Source organism: Pelophylax lessonae (assembly GCF_965119305.1).
Source record: "Pelophylax lessonae genome assembly, chromosome: 2".
In the NCBI taxonomy this organism is placed as follows: Eukaryota; Metazoa; Chordata; class Amphibia; order Anura; family Ranidae; genus Pelophylax; species Pelophylax lessonae.
Genome location: NC_138769.1, coordinates 151,524,287 through 151,548,024, shown reverse-complemented (window position 1 = coordinate 151,548,024; position 23,738 = coordinate 151,524,287). Strand labels below are relative to the sequence as shown.

At 44.8% G+C, this 23,738-nt stretch overlaps 1 protein-coding gene across 1 annotated transcript in view; it reads left to right on the top strand.

The window, feature by feature from the left end:
• Positions 1-2,149: 2,149 nt before the first annotated feature.
• The window catches only part of INPP5K (inositol polyphosphate-5-phosphatase K), a gene marked incomplete at its 5' end in the record, with an annotated part of 119,723 nt that continues 98,134 nt past the window's right edge, over positions 2,150-23,738 (top strand). Inside the window, 2 exons of the mRNA XM_082247057.1 lie at positions 2,150-2,261; positions 22,557-22,626. Of these exons, the coding sequence (XP_082103183.1) occupies positions 2,225-2,261; positions 22,557-22,626 (107 nt within the window). The remainder of the gene's footprint in view (positions 2,262-22,556; positions 22,627-23,738) is intronic.

Genomic DNA, 23,738 nt, shown 5'->3' with positions numbered 1-23,738 from the left:
TCTAGCAGTAGCACCAGGGAGACATCTCACAAAACCATTTTCTTTAAGCTCCACACTTCTTATGATTGAATCACCCAGCAACAGCTGCTTCCTTTGAGACTTGACTTTATCTTTTTTGTCCTTGGCTGCAGTCTTGCATACATTAGACATAGGAGTCGATGGTTTCTCACCCTCTGCGCTTGAGTCCATATCCATGTTGTCCTTACATTCTGAGAGTGCTGCAAATGAATTTTGGAGAACCACCGACTGTGGGACTTGTCTTCTATCCACCACTCTAAGTCTTCCTGAACCTACAGTAACCCATCTGCCATTTCTGGGGGTCCTCTGTGGCAGTGGCATTGCAGCAGTCCCAGCTGGAGTTTGTTTAACAGATAATTTAAATATCTCTGATTTCAAAAATGCAATTTCCTGCTGCAGTAAGGAGAATTGTCTACAGATCTGACAGCATCCGAATCTCCAAAGAGTGGAACATGAAATAAATGCAAAACAATTCCTGCACTGAACCAAGTCTGCCATTTTAAAGAGGAGAGAAAAAAAAAAAAAAAAAAAAAAGAAGAAAATTTGTAAATTTAACCACTTTACTACCGCTTACGGGAATACTACTGCGGCAGTGTGGCTCGTTCCCGTCCAGTCACGTAGTATTAACGTGACTGGACTCCTCCCCTTCTGGGCGGCGCTTGCGCGCCGCCGGAGGCTCGCTCCCGCTGTTTTCATTCACAGCGGGAGTCGGGCCAGGGGAGGAGCAGCGGCGATCGCCGCTGCTCTTACCCGATCGTCGGGGATCGAGTCTGGAGATCCGCCCGCTGTGTGTAAACACAGCGGGCGGATCTCCATAGTGACAGGGAGTGACAGATCGGACTGTTCAGCATAGCTGGACATCCGATCTGTCCATGAATCACATAGTCACCTCCCCCCCTACACGTCAGTAAGCACCAGGCATACATTAACCCCTCCCTCTCCAATAAAATTAACCCCTTCCCTGCCAGTGTCATTTTTACAGTAACAGTGCATATATATAGCACTGATTACTGCAGTAATGTCACTGGTACCCCCAAAAGTGTCAAAAATGTCAGTCAGGGGTCCGGTCTGTCCGCCGCAATGTCGCAGTCCCGCAAAAAAAATCGCAGATCGCCGCCATTACGCGTTAAAAAAAAAACACCAAAAATGACAGAAATCTTTCCCTTTGTTAGTAAACGCAATAACTTTTGCGCAAACCAATCAAAATACGCTTATTGCGATTTTTTTTACCAAACATATGTAGCATAAAACAAATTGGCAAAAAACTTTTAAAAAAATTGGTTTTTACATCTTTTTTGGGGGGAATTTCATATAAAAAAATGTGAAAAATATTGTTATTTTTTCAAAATAAACGCTCTTTTTTTGTTTATAGCGCAAAAAGTAAAAATCGCACAGGTGATCAAATACCACCAAAAGAAAGCTCTGTTTGTGGGAGAAAAAGGACGTAAATTTCGTTTGGGTACGGCGTTGCACGACCGCGCAATTGTCAGTTGAAGTCGCACAGCGCCGAATCGCAAAAAGTGGCCTGGACGGAAGACAGCAAAATCCTCCGGTTGTAAAGTGGTTAAGTCAAACAAATCTTACCTTTTTTTTTTTTTTTTTTAAACCCACAACTGCTTTTTACCACTACTATTCCTTTATATTGGCTTTTGGAATTTAATTTGATGAAAGATTTAGCACTGGGAAACACTTTTTGGTAAATAGTGTGTTTTATAAACAACTATATAGATCAGACCAAAATGAGGCACAGATGAGTAAGAAAGAGGGACAGAGGGACATTGTTCCAAATCAGGGACAGTCCCTCGAAATCAGGGACAGTCCCTTTAATATCAGGGAACAGTCCCTAGAAATCAGGGACAGTTGGGAGCTATGCATTACCCCTCAATGTATGAAAAAATACCAAGGAGCAACCCAAACCACAAGTCAGCAAAGAAATAATCATGAATTTAGAAATCAAACGACAGCGTACATTGATATAGAAAAAAAAAAAATGACATCTTGCCATCACTAAAGATGGCCGCTGAGCCGCTGACTCTCGGGCTGGTTGACGGCCAATCATTGTTTGCGGCTCAATGTATCAAATCATTACGTAGCCGTGTGCTTTCTGTAGCAGAGCATCAGTCACGTGACTCTAGCATCACCGCTGTGACCACGCCCGCGGAAGGGAATTCGGAGGTAGAAGAAAATAAGCTGGGATAAAGTAGTGATGATCGCTGGAGGTGACGGGGGCGGAGCGGAGACTGGTAATCATCCCTTCACTGGATTATGATGGCACCTTGTGATGGTTGGGTGTGTGATCTGGGTTTCGGGGAAGCTGTGTACCAATGTTATTAGGTGTGTCTGTGGATGGGCAGTTCAGTAGTACGGTGATCGGTGTGTGTATAGAGCAGTATAGCCGGTCCTTTGTGATGATACATAGAGCGGACAGGAGGAGCTGTCAGTGTGTGATTTGTTATTGTAGTGCATTTCTGTGAGGATCTGTCACTGCTGGTGTTTGCTGTATGACACACAGGGATCAGCACTTGTCAGTGTTGTCCTCAATACATTGGGGCTCGTTTACATCACATCCAATCAGATGCGCTTTTAGGTGTGTAAGCAGGACTTTTAGAATCATAAAAGAAGCAGAGCACAGATGTGAACGCTTAGGATTTAAAGGGCTATTTTTATTTTTATGTGCTTTTGGTGCACTGGGAACTGGGAAGGTGCGTTTTGGAGCAGCAATAGCGCACAGGTGTGAACACGCCTAAACGCAGTACGGACTCATAGAAAAATAAATGTATTTCAATGAGACTTGTTTACACCACACTACACTAAACATAACTTAGTAATAACATTTAAATAAATTAAAGCGGAGTTCCACCCAAAAGCGGAACTTCTGCCCACCTGCTTCCTCCCCCGCCTCCGGTGCCACATTTGGCACCTTTCAGGGGGGAGGAGGGAGTGGGTACCTGTTTTTGACAGGTACCCTTTCCCACTTCCGGGAGACAGCGCTGCAGCGCCATCCCTCGGAAATTCTATCCACTTTCTCCTTCCCCCTGCCGCCGAGCCATTAAGCATGCGTAGTAGGGAACCGGCTGACTAAGGCCTCATAGGCTGAAACGCGTCAACTGATCTTATCAGCAGTTGTGTTCTGTGGTTCCTGAATAAAGATGATTTTTTTAAGAGCAACTACCGGTGTGCGGATCATCTTTCTTCATTGCTGGTTTCCCTTAGAGCCCATTCAGACTAGCGCGACTTGTCAGCCTGACAAGTCGCGCTCGGTCGCGGTCCATTGATTAGCACAGGACCCGTTCTAATAGGAACGACACAAGTCGCTCCGACTTAGAAAAAGGGTCCTGTACTACTTTGGGGCGACCTCGGAGCGACTTGCATAGACTTCCATTATGTGAAGTCCGTGTGAGTCGCTCCGAAGTCGTGGTGAAGTCGTGGTGCACGGGACTGACAAGTCGCCTCCCCAAGTCGTGCAGAGTCGTGTCGCCCCAGTGTGAACCGGCTCTTAGAGTGAGTGGCAGTGGCAGCAGCACCCGGCAGCCGATCCGAAAATCGGCTAGGGTGATGACATTGCGGGCTGCTTGGACAGGTAAGTGTCTATATAGGAAAAGTCAGCAGCGACAGTATTTGTCACTGCTGACTTTTAATTTTTTTCTCTACAGCTGGAACCCCGCTTTAAGAAATGATTGAAATGCATGTAAATTTACACGCATAAACGCACAGTGAATGCAGAGATTGTAATGTAAATGAGCCCTTATTAATCCATCTAGGATACAACATGGCCAGGATATGAATATTAATTCATCACCTAGGTAAATAAAGGAGACGCCTTCCATCCTGCTCACCGGACTCAGTGGACATTGGCCCTTCTACATCTGTCTATACCGGCTTGGTATCGTACTACTCTTAATGTTTTTAATCTCATTTGTCTACAATAAATTTCCATTCAGATTTACAATTGGCTCCTTACATATTTTGAGGATTCCATGTCTACTACCCATATCCGGATGGCGCTGTCTAACTTCCTGTCTGCCATTTTAGTTACAGACTATTTGAACAGTAGACCCCCTACTATATGTGGTTGAGGAAGGCGGCCATTTTTAATAGCCGATTGGAGTACCACTGCTTAAAAAATCAGAAGGGGGACAAATCCTCCTCTTCCACTTTTTTGTCTTGATCTAATACAAGACTGCAAATCTGCTTTAGGCCCCTTTCACACTGTCTGTCCGTCGGACGGACTCCGTTTATCTCAGCGGGGGATCGATCGGCCGATCCCCCGCTGAGCAGGAGGATGACAGTTGTGTCTCCGCGATGTGGGCAGAGACACAGCTGTCAGTTCCCCATGCATCTCTATGGGGGAATCGGATGGGAACGGACCATCGGTCCTTTCTAATCCGATCCCATCCAATCCGATCCGCTGGACGGATGGAAAATAGGTGTTTCCATCCATCCAGATTTGACGGATCGGATGTCAGCGGACATGTCTCCGCTGACATCCGATGCCCCATAGGGATGTATGGGGGGACCGTTCAGATCCGCCAAAAAAAAACGTACAGGCGGATCTGAACGGTCCGCCTGTGTGAAAGGGGCCTAAAGCTTCAGGTCAGAAGGTCAGCTGCACCTGTGCATTCTGAATGATCCCCTAAGGCTGGCTATACATTATACAATTTTCTTTTACAGTTTTCCTTTAGATTTACCCAAACCATATAATATGAGGTCAAACCTAAACACTTTCAATTTGTATGCAATCTGGCAGGATCTTGTACTACATAGTTGAAGGTAAATCTTTTACAAAAGGCTTTGTCTTTTAACCACCTCCCATCCGCGCTGAGCCTATATACGGCTGCAGCGCGGACTTGAATTTTCGGGAGGCCGTCTTTATACGAGTCGCATCGGGGAAAATCCTTGGACACAGCCGATCACAGATCGTGGTGAATGGCCAATCACAGCGGCCATTCACCACGTGATCGGACCGTCCAATGAGAGATGATCTCATATGTAAACATATGAGATCATCTCTCATCGCCGGCGCTCCTTCCTCACACGGAGCCTCACAGCGCCGGGGACACAGAAGAAATGTAATCAGGGCACCGATCACCAGTGCCCTGATTACTAGAGGTAAAACACATACACAAATTGCCACCATCAGTGCCCGCCATCAGTGCCCCCCATCAATGCCCACAATCAGTGCCCATAGTGCTGTCAGTCAGTGCGCATCAGTGCCTGCTCATCTAGGCACTGATGAGCACTGACTGGCAGCACTATGGGCACTGAGTGTGGGCACTGATGGTGCTGCCCATCAGTGCTCATCAGTGCCGCCCATCAGTGCTCATCAGTGCCATCCGCCAGTCCCCATCAGTGCCGCCCGTCAGTTCCGCCTCTCAGTGCCCAGCAGTGCCATCTCTCAGTGCCACCTCTCAGTGCCCAGCAGTGCCACCTCTCAGTGCTCATCAGTGCCGCCTATCAGTGCCGCCTATCAGTGCTCATCAGTGCGGCATATTAGTACCTCCTCATCAGTGCCCATAAGTGCCACCTCATCAGTGCCCATCAGTGCAGCCTATCAGTGCCGACTCATCAGCGCCCTTCGGTGAAGGAGAAAAATTTATTTTCAAAATTTACTCGCAGAAAATAAGAAAAACTTTTTTTTTTTTTCAAAATTGTAAAAAATAAAAAACTCAGAGGTGATTACATACCACCAAAAGAAAGCTCTATTTGTGTGAAAAAAATGATAAAAATGTCATATGGGTACAGTGTAGCATGACCGCGCAATTGTCAGTCAAAGTGTGAGAGCGCTGAAAGCTAAAAATTGGTCTGGATGGGAAGGGGGTTTAAGTGCACAGTAGGCAAGTAGTTAAATCATACACAACAGAGCCGATGGGATGACAATGCAAAACATACAGTATGTATGCATATATGGGGGTGGTAAACATAACATTGATGTGGATTCGTATAACAAAATAAGTACGATTATAAAACATAATCGAAGAAGAGCTGTACGCTCAATTATGTTGTTGTATACGCTTTACACATTGATTAAAAAAAAAAAAATACAGAATTAAGGGAAAAGAAGAAAAGGTGAGTCAGAAACAAAGGGAAGATCCCAGGAAGGGTAACGAAGAAGAAGAAAGAGGAGATAAAGATAAAGAGGTCTTAGGGAACAGAGGCTTGGATTCCTCAGATTGACATAAGGAGGTTATCAAAGCATGACGGTTGAGCGTGGGATATCCAAGGCTGTGAAACTCTGAGGAATTCTTTGTGGGTGTCAAGTAGAATGGCCGGTCATTTTTTCTTGACCATAATGTTGGTCATTTGACTGCTTTGAAACTGAGAATTCTGGTTTTCCAAGAAGGTAAATCCAACAAGAAAATTGTATAATGTATGGCCAGCTCTCAAACCAAAGCCTCTATAACTGATGCCGTCAACACACCCAAAGCCCATCAGCACAGGCCCTAGAAGCAGAATTAAACTGTGTGGGGGAATGCAAGATCATAGGAATGTAAACAGATGTTTTAGGTGTACCTACGTGTGAAAACAATTACTTCACATACTGGGTTTTGCAGCAAACGCCCGAATAATTGCAATAATTCCGAGGCCATTATTCACAGTTAAAGTAGACCTAAAGGCTTTTTCCTAAAAATTGCTATTTTTTCGCAGAAAAGACAAGCAATAAAATACTTACCTGCCTGTTTGCAGCTTTCTGCAGCATGTAAACTGAGCTGTACATGGGCAGCTCCGTTACATCCCTGGCATGGTCCCGGCGTGTCAGGATGACCGAACCCATGCTCAGGAGTTACAAAATGTTGCACAGGTCAATGAAAATGCCGGTGAGGAAAGCCTCATGTATTTCAGACACTAGAAGGAAGGTGAGTATAGTGACTTTAGTTCAGCTTTAACTCTCAACTGATAACTTAGAGGGGTTTTGAAATGTCACCTATGGGCAATTTTAGGGACCGAAGTTTGTCTACGTTTCGGAGGAACACACAGTTTTAATGCTTGACATGTTTGGCAGCCATTTACTCAACACAGCCCCATTTTCTTATTGAAGTAATAATAATTTTCATAAATGTCTGATGCACGTGGCAGAACTGTATATGCCGCTGTGTACAGAACTTTATTGTTCTGTGCAACTTCCTCTATTTGCTTTTTTTAGGTTTGCTTGGTTGTGTTCAATACCGAAGTATTTACATAATTCATACAAAATACTCCTATCCATTGAACTCTTACATTTTTATAATTTTTTATATTTTGCAGCTGCCAATCCAGATTAAAGTCTATGTAAACCTTAGACATGAAATAAGAACAAAGCATATCCCTCTATAATGGGTATTCATCTCGCTCCAGAGCACTAAGTGTCACTTCTATCTGCTATTTGCATGAATCACTTCTGACAAGTTTTCCTGACACCAAGAGAAAAAAGGTGACAGGGAAGGGATCTCCAGCACACAGTGTGTGATTGACAGCCTTAGCTCTGTTCCTGTCTGCTTTGTGAAGGAGGGTGTTTCCAGTCCCTTTAATTAGCTCTTAGAGCTCTCCTCACTGGGCTCTGGAGTGTTTTTTTTTTTTTTTTTTTTTTTTTTTTAGCTCTACGCCTCCTGTTTTCTTACAGCTCAGACAAGCTTTATAAATTCTTAGCTTTGAATGGATGTAGAGAAGAGGGCTGCAGATAAATAGTTACAACTTATGTAGGAGGATTTGTTTTATTTCTGTGTATCACTTGATACCAGTCACTTCACTGGGTATATGTAAGAGTTTACAGCTACTTTACGTTCTCCTACCTAGGACCTCCACAGTACAAATTCCCTGTTGATCAGTATTTGGTTTGGCCTCTTTATGCCTACTCCATCCCATTGTGGCAGTATCTGGTGTTAGACATTGTGGGCCAGGCTAGGTTCACACTATGTCAGTTTCCCAAGTGGCTGCGTTTGTGCGGGCACAGCAGCCTATTCATTTTAATGGTCTGCTGTACCTACTGAAAATACAAGTAAAAGGTCCCTGCCCCTTTTTCACAATGGCAGCTGTAGGGAAACGGCATAGTGATATGCCGTTCCCAACACAGTAACACATGCTGGAGTTTCCAGTGCATTGTGGTGCCATATTAATGGCACCCCTGCGCGTCTGCTAGAAGCAGCACATTTTTTATGTGGGAAAGCATGTGATTACACTCTCAAATAGTGCGAACCTAGCTTTAGAGAATATATGTGCTTATTTCCTCATGCAAAAAGTTCAGGGTGACATGGGTTGCTCTCACTGATGAGTGTGAATGTGATGAGCTTCACAAAATGCAATTAAGCTGTGGGCTGTTAATGGTGCCCTTTATGCAGCCCCGTGCCAACTTAATACTTTTTGTAGTCAATCCAGGTTTATGTTCTTCTTTTATTTTTTTGGTTCTTGTGTATGTATACTAACTGTATTTTTCAGTATGTTTGGCATCATGCATCACTGTATACAGTTTTCGCAACCTCCCTCTCCTGAACGCGGATGAATCGTGTTCAGGATAGGAATGTTTTGACCGCAAGCAGCAAAACACGGCAGAATTGCGGTAAAATTGCGGCGCTATTTTGCCGTGTTTTGCGGTTTCCCATGGCCGGCGGTCATAATCATGTGTACATGAAGCCTTCAAGCTGATCTTCACTGTGTCTGCGGCCGATTTTTAGATTGTGTGTACCCAGCTTTAAAGAGAAGTATGGGCTTGTAGAAGAAAAAAAACATTTACACTCACCTAGATTAGGGATGCACCAAAATGAAAATTCTGGGCCGAAACCGAAAATGCAGGTTGCCCTTGGCCGAAAACCGAAACCGAAAATGACTTTTTCCCCCAATTTTTTTTTTAAAATAGATAGAAGAGGGGCATACACCAAAAACAGGCAGCAGCGTACACCTGTCGATGCCACCCTGTCACAGTATATGTACTGTGATGGGTTGGCAAGAGGTTAATTTAATTACCAATGGTATTTGTATTATGCAGCATGAGGGGGTTAATGTATTGCCACTGCTGGTCACTGATGCATTAGTGACCGACCAGTTGCAGTTATTTAACCCCTTTGTGCTGCATTAGTGCAACCAGTATCAGTGTTAATTAACACTGGTTGCATTGATACTGGTTGCACTAATGCAGCACAAAGGGGTTAAATAACTGCAACTGGTCGGTCACTAATGCATCAGTGACCAGCAGTGACAATACATTAACCCCTCATGCTGCATAATACAAATATCATTGGTAAGCTGCCTCAGCTCTCCCCCATCTCCCCCCCCCCCCACCCCCCCCCCACTGCCTCAGCGTCCCCCTCGGCATTACACCATCCCCCCCCCCCCCCCCCCTCTGGCTCAGCGTCGCTCCCCATCCCAACGATTCAATCTCCTACTCACTGTGCTGAGTGCTACTCGGGTGTACTTTATTCAAAAGTCCCGCCTCTGGCCGCTAATAGATATAACTATGTGATCCTTCACTTCACTTCCCTGTCAGCGGGACTGTGTGTGAATGAACTGACGGGGGGCGGGGGGAACGGCCGCTAATAACTGTAACTATGTGAGCCTTTACTTCTCTGTCAGCGGAGATGCATGCCTGACAGGGAAGTGAAGGCTCACATAGTTATAGTTATTAGCAGCCTTTCCCCCCGCCCTCCCCCCCGCCCGGTGTCAGGTCAGTTCATTCATGCACACAGTCCCGCTGACAGGGAAGTGAAAGCTCATATAGTTATATCTATTAGCGGCCGCCCGCCTGCCCTCCCGTCTGGTGTGTCACTTCATTCATGCACACATCGTAGTAGTAGGGACGTCATTGAGAGGCGGGTTGCCGGCCAGAGGCGGGACTTTTAAAACCTGTGCTGCGCCCTCCTCCTTCCTCACGGTGGCCATATTAATTTCGGCATCATTAACCCATTATCGGCCAAAATGGGATAGGCTCATTTTCGGCCGATAATTTCGGTGGCCGAAATTTCGGTGCATCCCTAACCTAGATGGATGCTGCATCTGTCCCCCGCTGGCTCAAAGACTGAGAAACAAGCGATCAAAGACTGCTGATCACTCGGTTCTCATCCTTCAATGAGCAGAGAACCGGTGACCATCAGTCACCGGTTCTCTGCTCTGCCCCTTGAGCGCACACTGGAGTGCTGGGCTGTGGAGGGGGCGGGAGTGGCTGGCTCAGGCTCTCAGCAGCTCTGTGACATCAGCCGACAGCGGGCTTCAGACCACTGACAGCTGAAAATGGGTCACAGGAGTCCAGCTGTACACATGTTTACACAAGAATCTCAGTAGACTAAACCAGGCCTCGACAAACCCCGGGCGCCAGGTCGCATTTGCGACTAGAATTAGCGACCTGGCGCCTGGGGGGCCCTGCAGGAGCTGTCCTGTCCCTTTTGCGCCCCCACCTTCTTTCCCGAGTGCACGGACTTCCACGCCGTCCATAAATTGAGGCCCCGGCTTTTCGGCCTTCTTCTGTTAGATGAGAGGCTAGGGGAACTGGCGCCCTCTTTTGGTGGCCGGGAGTAATGCATGTTCTCAATGCCTTCCTTCTCATCTGCTCTTTGGAAGGAGATGGGAAGTTTTTGCAGGCTTCATCTCCCTGTCCAGCCCAGTGTGGTTATTATTATTAATTGAAATTAAAAAAAAAAAAAAAATAATAATACATTTTTTCTTTTTTTTAATTATTAAAAAAAAAAATAAAACATTCTTTTTTTTTTTTTTTCAATTCTTATTAAAAAAAAATTATATATATATTATATATTATATTATAAAACAAGATGCCTGCTGAACACTGTCATCCCACCAAGCTCCCTAACTAACGCCAATAAGATAATAAAGTGCAGTGCAGCCTCATATAGCAAAACTTGTTATCAGAAATTATAAACCAAATTAAAAAAAAAATAATATATATATTCAGGGGCATCTTATAAAATTAGAGTATCATTAAAAAGTTGATTTTTTGCAGTAATTCAATTCCAAAAGCAAAACTCATATATTTTATATAGATGCATTACAGTGATATACTTCAAGCATTTCTTTCCTTTTAATTTTGAGGATTCTGGCTTATATCTAGTGAAAACCCAAAATCTAGTATCTCAGAAAACTACAATATTACGTAAGAGCAATAAAAAAAGTATTTTTAATACAGAAATGTTGGCTTGCTGAAAAGTATGTCCATGTACAGTATAGTATGCACCTAATACTCGGTCGGGGCTTCTTTTGCATGAATTACTGCATCAATGCAACATGGCATGGAGGCGATCAGCTGGTGGCATTGCTGAGGTGTTATGGAAGCCCTGGTTGATTTGATAGCGGCTTTCAGCTGGTCTGCATTGTCTGGTCTGGTGTCTCTCATTTTCCTCTTGACAATACCTCACAGTTTCTCTATGGGGTTTAGGTCAGGAGAGTTTGCTGGCCAATCAAGCACAGTGATCCCATGATCATGTAAGTAGTAAAAATGTAGGTTCCGGAGACCTGTCGGGGGATAACAAATTGGAGCCTTTCATTTTATAATGTTCAAAATTGTTGAATGCAGATTCATAAATCAACAAAGAAAGGCATTTAAAGGTTTCTGAGTGTTACAAGTTTATCATCTGCAAATACAATTGAAATATCTAAAGAATGTCAGGTTTAACATTGGTTTGTTTTGATGCGTGTTCTTTATATATAATGCACAGCTCTATCTGGCCATGGTACATAATACAAGGTGAGAGGTGAATGGCATGGTTTATTGCTGAGAAATGGTTTATGGCAGTTTCTTTTCACAAATAATACAATTACTGTATTTTATAGTTGGATATTTTACTGTTTTCTCTTGTAGTTATCGGGCAGCTCCTTAAGACAGCTGCCTGAAGCATGCTAAGCTTTAAGCCACTTACCGTTGATCCCGCGTGGTTTATGTGCAGAGAATAGAACTGTTTATGTAAAAAGAAAGCTTGGTGCAGAATTTTAATCTGGTGTTACCCCTTCTAATCTTCTGACCAAAACTCTGTATGTTAAAAACCCATGTGCAAGAAATTTAAAACAATGATTTTATTCATTATTATATGTTGATCATTGTTATATGTTGAGGCGCTAGCTCTAATACAAATGTATACAAATAATCTGTTAACAATAGGTGTATAAACAAACAAATCCACACAACCAATGCCAATTTGCCAAAATAATCATAAAAAAACAATAAAAATAAACTAGGGATCGACCGATTATTGGCAACACCGATATATCGGGGGCCGATATGCACTTTCCCCGATATATCGGAATCGGCCCCTGAGGTTACCGATAGTGCCGATATTTCGGGAAAGTGCTTGTACCGGAGTGATGCCTGCAGATAGAGGCATCACCCCGGTACCAGTGTCCATAGCCGACAGTTGGCTGTCTTGTAATGACAACCGATGCGGCTGAGAAGCCGCTTGGCTGTCATTACAAGGAGCGGGACGGGATGTTCCTCCCCCACCCCCCCTGCAGCCTTCCGCGGCTCGCCCGGGTCTCCCGTTCCACCAGGAGATCCGGGCATCCTACCTCCACTGCCGCCGAAGAGAAGACCCAGATCAAAGCCGCATTCGGGTCCGATCGGGTCTCCATGTAAAAAAAACGGAAGTGATGTCATGACATCACTTTAGGGTACTCAAAACTCAAACTTTTTGGGCGAATTAGAAAAACTGATAGCATTGAAAACAGCCAAACTTGGCATATGAAATGCTTTTCAGTGCCCAGGAGGGGGTTGGGATCTTTTAGACCCCCAGATCCCTCCCACAAGGAGTACCTTTGGGAGGAAAAAAAAATGTTTTTTTTTACATGTCCATAAATATCGGCCGTTCCCGATATCCGATGACCAAAATATCGGTATCGACATTAATAAAACAATATCGTTCGATCACTAAAATAAACAATATAAAATATGAAAGTCCTGAGGATGATAAAAAATGAATGCAAAGCAAAATAATCTTGCGCTGAGGTCTGACTAGTGATGGAAATTCTGGGTCCTTTACTGACGTCACGTCTGGCTTAGGTGGAACGCACGCTGGCTCGGAGAGACGAGCGGCGGTGAGGATTGTATACCAACCAGGCTTTGCATAGTGGGTACCACTTTATGGCACATGGAAATGTGAGTGTACTGGCTTATACTTTTTAATTATTCCTTTTAATAAACGCATTGCATGGTTATTGCGCTATTGTTCTCTCATTCTGGGTTAAGCACTAAAGAAGTGGATGTAAACTACATACCAAGCCTAAGAGTGAGCATTAAAGCAGTGAGGGTCCTGGTGGCTCCCCTTACACTGGGTGGTGGAACCAGTGACGGTTGGTGCTCAAAATTTTTGGGGGGTGCAAAAAGAAAAATTTGCGGCAAAAAACGCCATGCCCCCATCAATGCAGTGACCAGCTTGCCGTGCCCCCATCAATGCAGTGACCGGCTTGTCTTCCCCCATCTTAAATGCAGTGACCAGCTTGTCTGCCCCCGTCATCAATGCAGTGACCAGCTTGTCTGCCCCCGTCATCAATGCAGTGACCAGCTTGTCTGCCCCCATCATCAATGCAGTGACCAGCTTGTCTGCCCCCGTCATCAATGCAGTGACCAGCTTGTCTGCCCCCATCATCAATGCAGTGACCAGCTTGTCTGCCCCCATCATCAATGCAGTGACCAGCTTGTCTGCCCCCATCTTAAATGCAGTGACCAGCTTGTCTGCCTCCATCATCAATGCAGAGACCAGCTTGTCTGCCCCCATCTTAAATGCAGTGACCAGCTTGTCTGCCCCGTCATCAATGCAGTGACCAGCTTGTCTGCCCCTATCATCAATGCAGTGACCAGCTTGTCTGCCCCCATCATCAATTCAGTGACCAGCTTGTCTGCCCCTATCATCAATGCAGTGACCAGCTTGTCTGCCCCCATCATCAATGCAGTGACCAGCTTGTCTGCCCCCATCTTAAATGCAGTGACCAGCTTGTCTGCCTCCATCATCAATGCAGTGACCACCTTGTCTGCCCCCATCTTAAATGCAGTGACTAGCTTGTCTGCCCTCATCATCAATGCAGTGATCAGCTTGTCTGCCCCCATCATCAATGCAGTGACCAGCTTGTCTGCCCCCATCTTAAATGCAGTGACCAGCTTGTCTGCCCCCATCATCAATGCAGTGACCAGCTTGTCTGCCCCCATCATCAATGCAGAGACCAGCTTGTCTGCCTCCATCATCAATGCAGAGACCAGCTTGTCTGCCCCCATCTTAAATGCAGTGACCAGCTTGTCTGCCCCCATCTTAAATGCAGTGACCAGCTTGTCTGCCCCCATCTTAAATGCAGTGACCAGCTTGTCTGCCCCCATTTTAAATGCAGTGACCAGCTTGTCTGCCCCCATCTTAAATGCAGTGACCAGCTTGTCTGCCCCCATCTTAAATGAAGTGACCAGCTTGTCTGCCCCCATCTTAAATGCAGTGACCAGCTTGTCTGCCCTCATCATCAATGCAGTGACCAGCTTGTCTGCCCCCATCATCAATGCAGTGACCAGCTTGTCTGCCCCCATCATCAATGCAGTGACCAGCTTGTCTGCCCCCATCATCAATGCAGTGACCAGCTTGTCTGCCCCCATCATCAATGCAGTGACCAGCTTGTCTGCCCCCATCATCAATGCAGTGACCAGCTTGTCTGCCCCCATCTTAAATGCAGTGACCAGCTTGTCTGCCCCCATCATCAATGGCAATGCAGTGAGTGAGTGACCAGCTTGTCTGCCCCCATCATCAATGGCAATGCAGCGAGTGAGTGACCAGCTTGTCTGCCGTGCCCCCCCCCATCAATGCAGAGACCAGCGTGCGTGCGTGCCCCCTTCAAAGCAGACAGTGTGTGGGCTGGGCCCCCCCGAGGCATCACTTACCTCACTCACGGTGACCTGCGTGCTGCTTCCTCTGAGTCAGACGAGAAGAACACGAGACGACTCCGACCGAGACGAATGACTCCCTCTTCTTCTTCTCCCGCCCGCTTGACGGCGCCTGGCGGGCGGGAAGGTGAGGACGTGACGCAGGGACGGTGAGTGACTGACGCACGCACCGCCCCCACACGTCACGGGATGTCCTCCTGTGTGATTGGTCCAGGCTGAAGTCTGGACCAATCACAGCCAGGACATCTCTAAAGTGGGGAGTGTCAGGGCGCATTGCTCTGCGCCCCGATGACCCCCAGAAGGCCGCCAATCGGCGCCTCTGCCCCCCGCACGTGGGGTGAAACCCCCCCCCCCCATAGCCACCACGGGTCCGGTGTCCCTAGTGGGCTGAAAATGGAAATTTTTTTTTTTCTTTTTTTTTTTTTTTTGCCCACAGATTGGGGGGGGGGGGGGGGCGGCGCCCTCTACAGACCGGCCGCCACTGGGTGGAACACTATTTAAGTGGAGCACTATAATATCAGAAAAGCATGTATCACTAATACACATGTGGTAAAAAAAGAAGTGGAATAGAAGATTTTTTTGCTTTGACTGAAATTTTATCATTCTCTGTACTTTCATATTGTTTGTTTTTATTGTAGTAACTTGAAATGTATTTGGGGTTCTGTTGCACAGGTTTCCTTCTGCTGTAGATGTCATTTAAAAAAAAAAAAAAAAAAAAAAAAAAAAAAATTTTAAAATTTTTTAGCTAAAAAAAGAGCAGCTATCTCTCCAAAACTTGTCATATTCACAAAACGTGATTATAGAATTGAAAGTTTGGTTGGTTACTTTTTAAACAATGTTTGCACGCTCATACAGTTTAGGTGTCCATCGTTATGTGTTCAGCAGTGTGCAGAGATATATATGGGTTTATTTACTAAAGCTGGAGAGTGCAAAATCAGGCTCACTTCTGCATAGAAACCAATCAGCTTCCCGGGTTTTTTGCCAAAGCTTAAGGCTCCGTTCACATGTAGGCGTTTTTGGGGAGTTTTTCTGCTCTAGGATCAGCTCTCAAAACGCCCAACAAGACAAATCCTATTCATTTCAATGGCCCCTGTTCACATCTGAGCGTTTTGACGCTGTTTACAAAACGCCCAACGCTCAAAAAAGTACATGAGCTTCTTTTTGGGCAGATTACAGGCGTTTTCCATTGGTATCTATTCAATCAAAAAACGCCTGCACAAAAAACGCCTGTAAATCGCGGTAAAAATTGCGGTAAAATCGCGGTAAAAAACGCGCGAAAACGCTACGCTCAGGTGTGAATGTAGCCTTAAGTGATTGTAAAGTCTCGTGTTTTTTTTTTTTTTTATATAAATATAACTAACATGTTATACCTACCTCCTCTGTGCAGTTTTTTTTGCACAGGGCAGCCCAGATCCTTCTCTTGGATGGTCCCTCGTCGGAGCTCGTGGCTCCTCCCCTTCTGTTGGGTGCCCCCACAGAAAGCAGCTTGCTATGGGGGCACCCAAACCGAGCCGCTGCTCTGTGTGTCTTTTCCCTCTCTCTCTCTCTCCTCATTGGCTAACTGACTTTGACAGCAGAGGGAGCAAGTGGTGCTGCTGCTGTCTCAGCCAATTAGAAGGGAGAGGCACTCGTGGACATCGCTGGGTCGAGAGGGGGCTCAGGTAAGTATTAGTGGGGCTGCTGAACACAGAAGGCTTTTTATCTTAAAGTGATTGTAAAGTCTTACTTCTACTTACCTGCTCTGTGCAGAGGGTTTTGCTCAGAGTGGCCCGGGTCTTCCTTTTCTCGGGTCCCTCTTCAGAGCTCCTGACCCCTCCTTCCTGTTGATTGCCCTCACCCGAGCTGAGTCACAGCTTTGTGTATCCATTCAGACACGGAGCCACGACCCAGCCCCGCCCCCCTCTCTCTCTTGTTTTTTCTAACTGACTTTGACAGCAGCGGGAGCCAATCGCACTGCACTGCTTTCTCAGCCAATAAGGAGGAGTCCCGGTCAGCTGAGAAACTCATGCAACATTGCTGGATAAAGATGGGTTCAGGTAAGTATTAGGGGGGCTGCTGCACACGGACGTTTTTTTTTTATCTTAATGCATAGAATGTATTAAGATAAAACCTTCTGCCTTTACAATCCTTCTAATGCATAGAATGCATTAAGAGCCCTTTCACACTGAGGCGCTTTTCAAGTCCTTTTGGTGCTAAAAAAAAGCACCTGAAAAGCTCTAGAAACCTATTCCCATTAACGTCAATTTAATGCTTTCACACTGGGACGGTGCGCTGGCGGCTGTGAGAAAAATCCTGCAAGCAGCATGTTGGGAATATGTTTGGAGCGCTAAATAAAGCGCCTCAAAAACACCCCTCTTCATTGAAATAAATGGGAAGCGCCGCAAAAGTGCCTGAAAAGCGCTTCAAAAGCGCCCCAAAATGGTTCTGAAAGCAGTTTTTGAGTCGCGGGTCTATAAAAAAAAAGCGCACCACTAACGCCTCAAAAGCGCCACAAAGGGGCTCAGAGTTTTATGGGCAGTTTTTAAGCGCCTCAGTGTGAATGGACCTTAACCACTTGCGGACCGCTCACTTGGGTACTACTGCGGCAAAGTGACTCGATTCCGTCCAGCGACGTAGACCTACGTCGCTGGACTCCTCCCCTCGTGGGTGGCGCGGAGGCTCGCTCCCGCTGTATTCAGTTACAGCGGGAGTCGGGCCAGGGGAGGAGCGGCGGTGATCACCGCTGCTCTTCCCCGATCGTCGGGGAATCGAGTGTGGAGATCCGCCCGCTTGTGTAAACAAAGCGGGCGGATCTCCTAAGTGACAGGCAGGGTCAGATTGCAGGATTCAGCATAGCTGAACCTGCGATCTGTCCCTGTGTCACACAGTCCCCTCCCCCCCACACATGTCAGTAAGCACCAGGCATACATTAACCCCTTGATCACCAATAAAATTTAACCCCTTCCCTGCCAGTGTCATTTTTGCAGTAACAGTGCATATTTATAGCACTGATTACTGTTGTAATATCACTGGTACCCCCCAAAAGTGTCAAAAATGTCAGTCAAGGGTCCGATCTGTCCGCCGCAATGTCGCAGTCCCGCAAAAAAAAATCTCAGATCACCGCCATTACTAGTTAACAATAAAAATGACATAAATAGTTAGTAGCTGCGATAACTTTTGCGCAAACCAATCAAAATAAGCTTATTGTGATTTTTTTTTTTACCAAAAATATGTAGCAGAAAGCAAATTGGCAAAAAAAGTTAAAAAATTTAGATTTTTACATTTTTTGTGGGGGGGGGGGGGGGGGGAATTTCATATAAAAAAATTTGAAAAATATTGTTATTTTTTCAAAATTTTCGCTCTTTTTTTGTATATAGCGCAAAAGGTAAAAATCGCACAGGTGATCAAATACCACCAAAAGAAAGCTCTATTTGTGGGAAAAAAAAGGACATAATTTGAGTACAGCAACGCATGACCGCGCAATTGTCCGTTAAAATAACGCAGTGCCGAATCGCAAAATATGGCCTGGTCAGGAAGGGGGTAAAATCTTCCGGGCTTAAAGCGGTTAAAAATACACTCATTGAGGATTTTTTTGTCAAAGACATGTAGCTAAATACATTTTGGCCTAAATATATGACAAAAATTGAATATATTGGATATTTTTAAACTGTCAAAGTAGAAAAATATTGTTATTTTTTCAAAATTGTCGCATTTTTTATTAATATCGCAAAAAAATGAAAAGCGCACAGGTGATCAAATACCACCAAAAGAAAGCTCTGTTTGTGGGAAAAAAAGGAAGTAAATTTCGTTTGGGTACGGCGTAGCATGACTGCGCAATTGTCAGTTAAAGTCGCACAGTGCCGAATCGCAAAAAGTGGCCTGGACGTAAGACGGCAAAATCCTCCGGTGGTAAAGCGGTTAAAGTGGAGTTCCACCCTATTTTTATACTTACCTCCATCTTCTCGCTCCGGGTCACCTGAAAAAGAAATGGATAATCGCATATTTTTATTTTTTTTACTTACCTCGTAGCGAAGAAAAAATACTTACCTTACTTCCTTCTTCCTCCTTCCTCGGCCGCGGCCCGTCGTCACTTCCTGGCTCTGCAATGATTCCTGGGAGCTGGACGTCATAGCTCCCAGGAATCATTGCGCCTGCACCGGCCCCGACGTCAGTTCCGGGTCGCGCGCGTCATCCCCTTCTAAACAGCTTCTGGGCATGCCCAGAAGCTGTGGAGGGATGACGCGCGCGACCCGGAAGTGGCGTCGGGGCCGGCGCAGAGCATCGTGGGACCAAAGAAGGCGGAAGAAGACGCCGAAGAGGATCTCGCTGGCTTCAAGCTGCCCACATCTGAGATGGCAGCGCTGGACAAGACGTTTGCAAGGTAAGTATTTGTCCTAACAGGTAAGTGCAACCCGGGACAGATCAGAGGCTAGCCATTGTGGAATGCACTAGCCCTGACTGTCCCGGGGGTATTAAAAAAAAAAAAAAAAATCCAGGGTGGAACTCCGCTTTAAGATAAAAAAACCTTCTGCTTTTACAACCACTTTGATTGAACAAGCTGAGGTTAGAAGCCGATTGGTTTCTATGCAGAAGTGAGCCTGATTTTGAGCTCTCCAGCTTAGTAAATAAACCCCAAAATGCTAGACTTCTCTTAAGAAATGCATTCAGATTGGACAAGAAACATTCTAATCTATGTAGAAATGCTCAGATTTTGGGGTTTATTTACTAAAAGAATAGAGACTTGGCAAAGTAAAAATTCACTTCAGTCATATGCATGGGAGATTCAGAAAAAGTTGTGAACAGCCTCTAATCCTGTAATAAATCAGCCCCCACATCCTTCCTTCTGCTTTTTTGGACATTATTTACTTTTTTACTGTTTTACCTTTTGGTTCAGTTACACTTATATTGTAGTTTTTCCTACCCCCAGCTTCCCATGGCAATTTTATACTAGCCTGTCTCTGATCCTGCGGCTTATCGCTCACAAAGCTGCACAGCTGATGGTAATACCTTCTTGAAAAGTGGCATCTCCTGTGATACGAGTTCCATTTTTAGTGGGATCATTTCTACGACTTTTGCACACCTAAGAGATGTAGGTCTGTTCTTTATAGTAATAGGGGGACTGCTAAACTAGGGCTTATAAAGGCATCCCAAGCATTTACATTTCTTAACAATACGTAGTGACCTAATAAAATATGCTAATAGCCTTGCGATTTGTATAGCTCATCTGGTAGGGATTTTTTTTTTTCTATGCAAAGCTAGAGCTTCACTTTTTAAAACAAGCATCCCACTCTTACGTGAGCAGGACAAAGACTTTTCTTTGTGATATATCAAGGCTTCGGAATGAACAGTGCAATTTTACATTATCCTAGGAAACTTGTTTTAAAATTCTATATATTTGTACACAAAATGTTTATATTGTGTATACAGTATGTCTTATTTATTATATCCAGCACTAATAAATACAGTTTATTATTGCTTCTTTTTATTCTATTTAATATGAAATATCACTTATGACTATTTCATATTTGCCACTTGTAGTTTCCAGCTGACATGGACATCCAGCTACTCTGAAGCCTTCCACCAAGCTGAATTGGTACTCTACTTTGAAAAGTCAGTGTTATGTATTGACTTGAATGACAGATGGGTCTATAGAGCAGCCTTTTTCAACCAGGGTGCCTTAAGGCTTCTTCAGGGGTGCTTTGGGGCTTCTTCAGGGGTGCCTTGGCAAAATGCCTAAACATTGATCAAAAATTATATAAAAACCAGCAGGTGGATAAAGTCTGTCTTTTGGTTACACAAAGTCATGGGTTTTCATCGTGCACCATTAAGACTTTCTAGACATTGACACACGACATCAGTTGATATGGAGGATGTCTGTCGCCTCCACAGCATCCTTGTTTGACCCTCCTCTGCCTCTCTCCCTCAGCACTGGAGTCACATTAGCTGACTGATGGAGAGAAATTGAGGGAGAAGAGCAACATTGGAATACTAGTCAGTACCAGTGTGGAAAAGTGTATTTGCTTTAGAAGAAAAAGTCACCTCTAACGTTGAGTGTCTTATGTGTGGATGTTGCTGCATTATAGAAAACTATTAGAATAATTTTTTACATTTAAAGCGGTAGTATCCCGCTTTTTGACACTTTTACCTACAGGTAAGCCTATAATAAGGCTTACCTGTAGGTACAAATAATATCTCCTAAACCGGCATGGTTTAGGAGATATTTACAGTCCGGGGGGACCTTCAATTATGTTTGCCGGAGCTTGCCGGAAAAATCACTCCGGACTGCCGGAGCGGGAGTGACGTCATCGCGGCTCCGGCCAATCATCGCGCCGGAGCCGTCTCTTCCGGCCAATCAGCGCGCCGGAGCCACCGAACCCGGAAGAGACGGCGAGGGATCATGGCAGCACCCGCAGCGATGTCCGGGGGTCCGTGTCAGGGCTTCGTTTTAAGGTAAGTTACACATAATGGGCTAGTATGCGATGCATACTAGCCCATTATGCCTTTGTCTTGCAGGTTTTTTTTTTTTTTTTTTTTTTATAGGGTTTACAACCGCTTTAAGAATGGGGTGCCACGAGACTGTCCAAAATTTTAAAGGGTGCCTTGAGATTGTCTGTCTATAGTTTTAAAGGGTGCCTTGACTGAAAAGAGGTTGAGAAACACTGCTGAGTCAAGATTATTAATGCACCCACCTCCCTCTAACCTAGCAGACAGAGACCATGTAGGTTAAACTGTAAATGTGAACAAGCAGTGCTAGGCTTTCTTAAAAAGCCCAGTATGGTCTTCAAACTATGGGTCACCACACAATATTCTTTAAAATATGGAAAATAAAGATTTTATACTAATTTTCATAAAATTATATACAATATCCATGTAAAGTTTGTAAATGTAAAAAAAGTTATTATAGTTTCCCTTTAAAGGGTAACTCCACTTTCGTGGGGGGAAAAAATAGTAAATAAAGGAAAATGAATATAGTGTAAAAAATTGCGACGTAAGTCATATTGTAATTTAAGGTTATTAAAATTAACCTTTCCTTTTTAATCTGCAGCTCTGTCATTTTCTGAAAATGCAATGTAATATGGCTACCTGGAGGTGTTCTGTACACAGAATTCCCTGCAGAAACATAATTTCCTGCTTGTGTGATTGGCTCACTAATTTTCCCAGACGTCTGCACTAAGATAGAAGTCAGATTTCAGGCATCCCCTGCAACAAAAATTTCATATACTTCCAATAGGAAATCACATATAAAGGAATGCAGGCCCAGCATGTGCATAGCTGATTAATCGTTATGAAACAACTCCCATTAGATTCACTTTCCCACACGAGGACAGAGAAAAACGCAGGGATTTCTTCAGAATAACAGAAGGTAGGAATCTGCAACAAAGTGTGTTAAAATCCTTGTAATGTACATAGATGACCCAGAGGGGGAATGTTTTTTTCTCAGCAATATGGAGTTATGCTTTAAAATTCATGACTTATGAGCCTGTCTAAGCTTTACCAAGACTTAATTTAGAGCTTACAGTACAAATCTTTAACAAGGCTTTTTCTACTCTTTCATATTTATTTTTAGTATCCAAGAAGATAGCTCTTAGATATTATACACAGTTATATAAAGGTTTGGCATCTTGTAAATACTGGATGATGATAATCCTTGCAATGCTAGAGATGTTCTTTGGTCTCTGTAAGCACAAATCTCTTGTTAGATCTGCTCTCACATTTGTTCTCTTTTATCCTCTTTTAGGATTGGAAATGGATCCTGACAATCTGGCCCTGGATTCCTTGACCCTAGATCCTGACAAGCTGAACTTTCGGTAACTGTGCTTTTTGCTTTCTTTGCTTACACTGTGAGCCATATACAGAAGTGTCTGAAGGAAAAGCTGCTTATTTGCTTGCAGCACTAAGGCTACATTCACACCTGAGCGTAGCGTTTTCGAGCGTTTTTTTTACCGCAATTTTTACCGCGATTTACAGGCGTTTTTACAGGCGTTTTTTGTGCAGGCGTTTTTAGATAGAATAGAGACCAATGGAAAACGCCTGTAATCTGCCCAAAAAGAAGCTCATGTACTTTTTTGAGCGTTGGGCGTTTTGCTCACAGCATCAAAACGCTCAGATGTAAACAGGGGCCATTGAAATGAATAGGATTTGTCTTGTTGGGCGTTTTGAGAGCTGATCCTAGAGCAGAAAAACTCCCCAAAAACGCCCCAAAACACCTACATGTGAACGGAGCCGTATTTCTTTCCCTTTACTTCTTTCAGCACAGTGTATAGGAGAACAATTGCCATGGGCAGAGAGGGCTGTTTTTTTTTTTCCTCCAGAAGCTTCTGCATGAACATGTTATCACTATGTTTGATAAATCACTTAAGACCCCAGATCAGACCCAGTATATAGGCTTCAAACCCCAGATCAGACTCAGTGCGTGCACTTCAGACCCCAGATCAGACCCAGTGCTTGCACTTCAGACCCCAGATCAGACCCAGTGCGTGCACTTCAGACCCCAGATCAGACCCAGTGCGTGCACTTCAGACCCCAGATCAGACCCAGTGTGTGCACTTCAAACCCCAGATCAGACCCAGTGCGTGCACTTCAGACCCCAGATCAGACCCAGTGCGTGCACTTCAGACCCCAGATCAGACCCAGTGCGTGCACTTCAGACCCCAGATCAGACCCAGTGCGTGCACTTCAGACCCCAGATCAGACCCAGTGCGTGCACTTCAGACCCCAGATCAGACCCAGTGCGTGCACTTCAGACCCCAGATCAGACCCAGAGTGAGTGGACTTCAGACCCCAGATCAGACCCAGTGCGTCAACGTCAGACCCAGTGCGTCCACTTCAGACCCCAGATCAGACCCAGTGCGTCCACTTCAGACCCCAGATCAGACCCAGTGCGTCCACTTCAGACCCCAGATCAGACCCAGTGCGTGCA